At 49.2% G+C, this 329-nt stretch overlaps 1 protein-coding gene across 1 annotated transcript in view; it reads right to left on the bottom strand.

Annotated features, from left to right (window-relative positions):
• Window positions 1–158: 158 nt before the first annotated feature.
• LOC104079559 (olfactory receptor 10AG1-like) overlaps window positions 159–329 on the bottom strand; it is a 966-nt gene continuing 795 nt past the window's right edge. Inside the window, exon 1 of the mRNA XM_009581638.1 lies at window positions 159–329. This exon is cut by the window's right edge and continues 795 nt beyond it. Coding sequence (XP_009579933.1) covers window positions 159–329 — 171 coding nt within the window.

Below are 329 nucleotides of genomic sequence, written 5' to 3'. Positions count from 1 at the left end.
ATGCCTTGGGACACCTTTCGCCCTCTTGAGGAGGGTGAAAGCCAGGCTGGACACGTGGTTTTGTTTGAGCAAATACGGGATGCCTTTGTTCAGGCAAGACCACGTGCCCCGGTGGGACTTTTGGGACTATTTGGGACTCTTTCACATACTCTGCAGTATCACTTTGTCCACAGGAGTCTCTTCAAGGCAATCCTCACTTCCTTATTCCTCAGGCTATAGATGACAGGGTTAAACATGGGGGTCACAATTGTGTAAAACAGGGCAAGGTATTTGTCAGTGTCTACAGAATCCCTTGACCGTCGCTTTAAGTATACGATTGTGGCCGAGCC

The sequence above is a fragment of the Fulmarus glacialis genome, unplaced genomic scaffold (assembly GCF_000690835.1).
Source record: "Fulmarus glacialis isolate BGI_N327 unplaced genomic scaffold, ASM69083v1 scaffold3440, whole genome shotgun sequence".
NCBI classification, from domain to species: domain Eukaryota; kingdom Metazoa; phylum Chordata; class Aves; order Procellariiformes; family Procellariidae; genus Fulmarus; species Fulmarus glacialis.
Note: the sequence above shows the minus strand (reverse complement) of the source record. Positions and strands in the feature narration are given on the sequence as shown.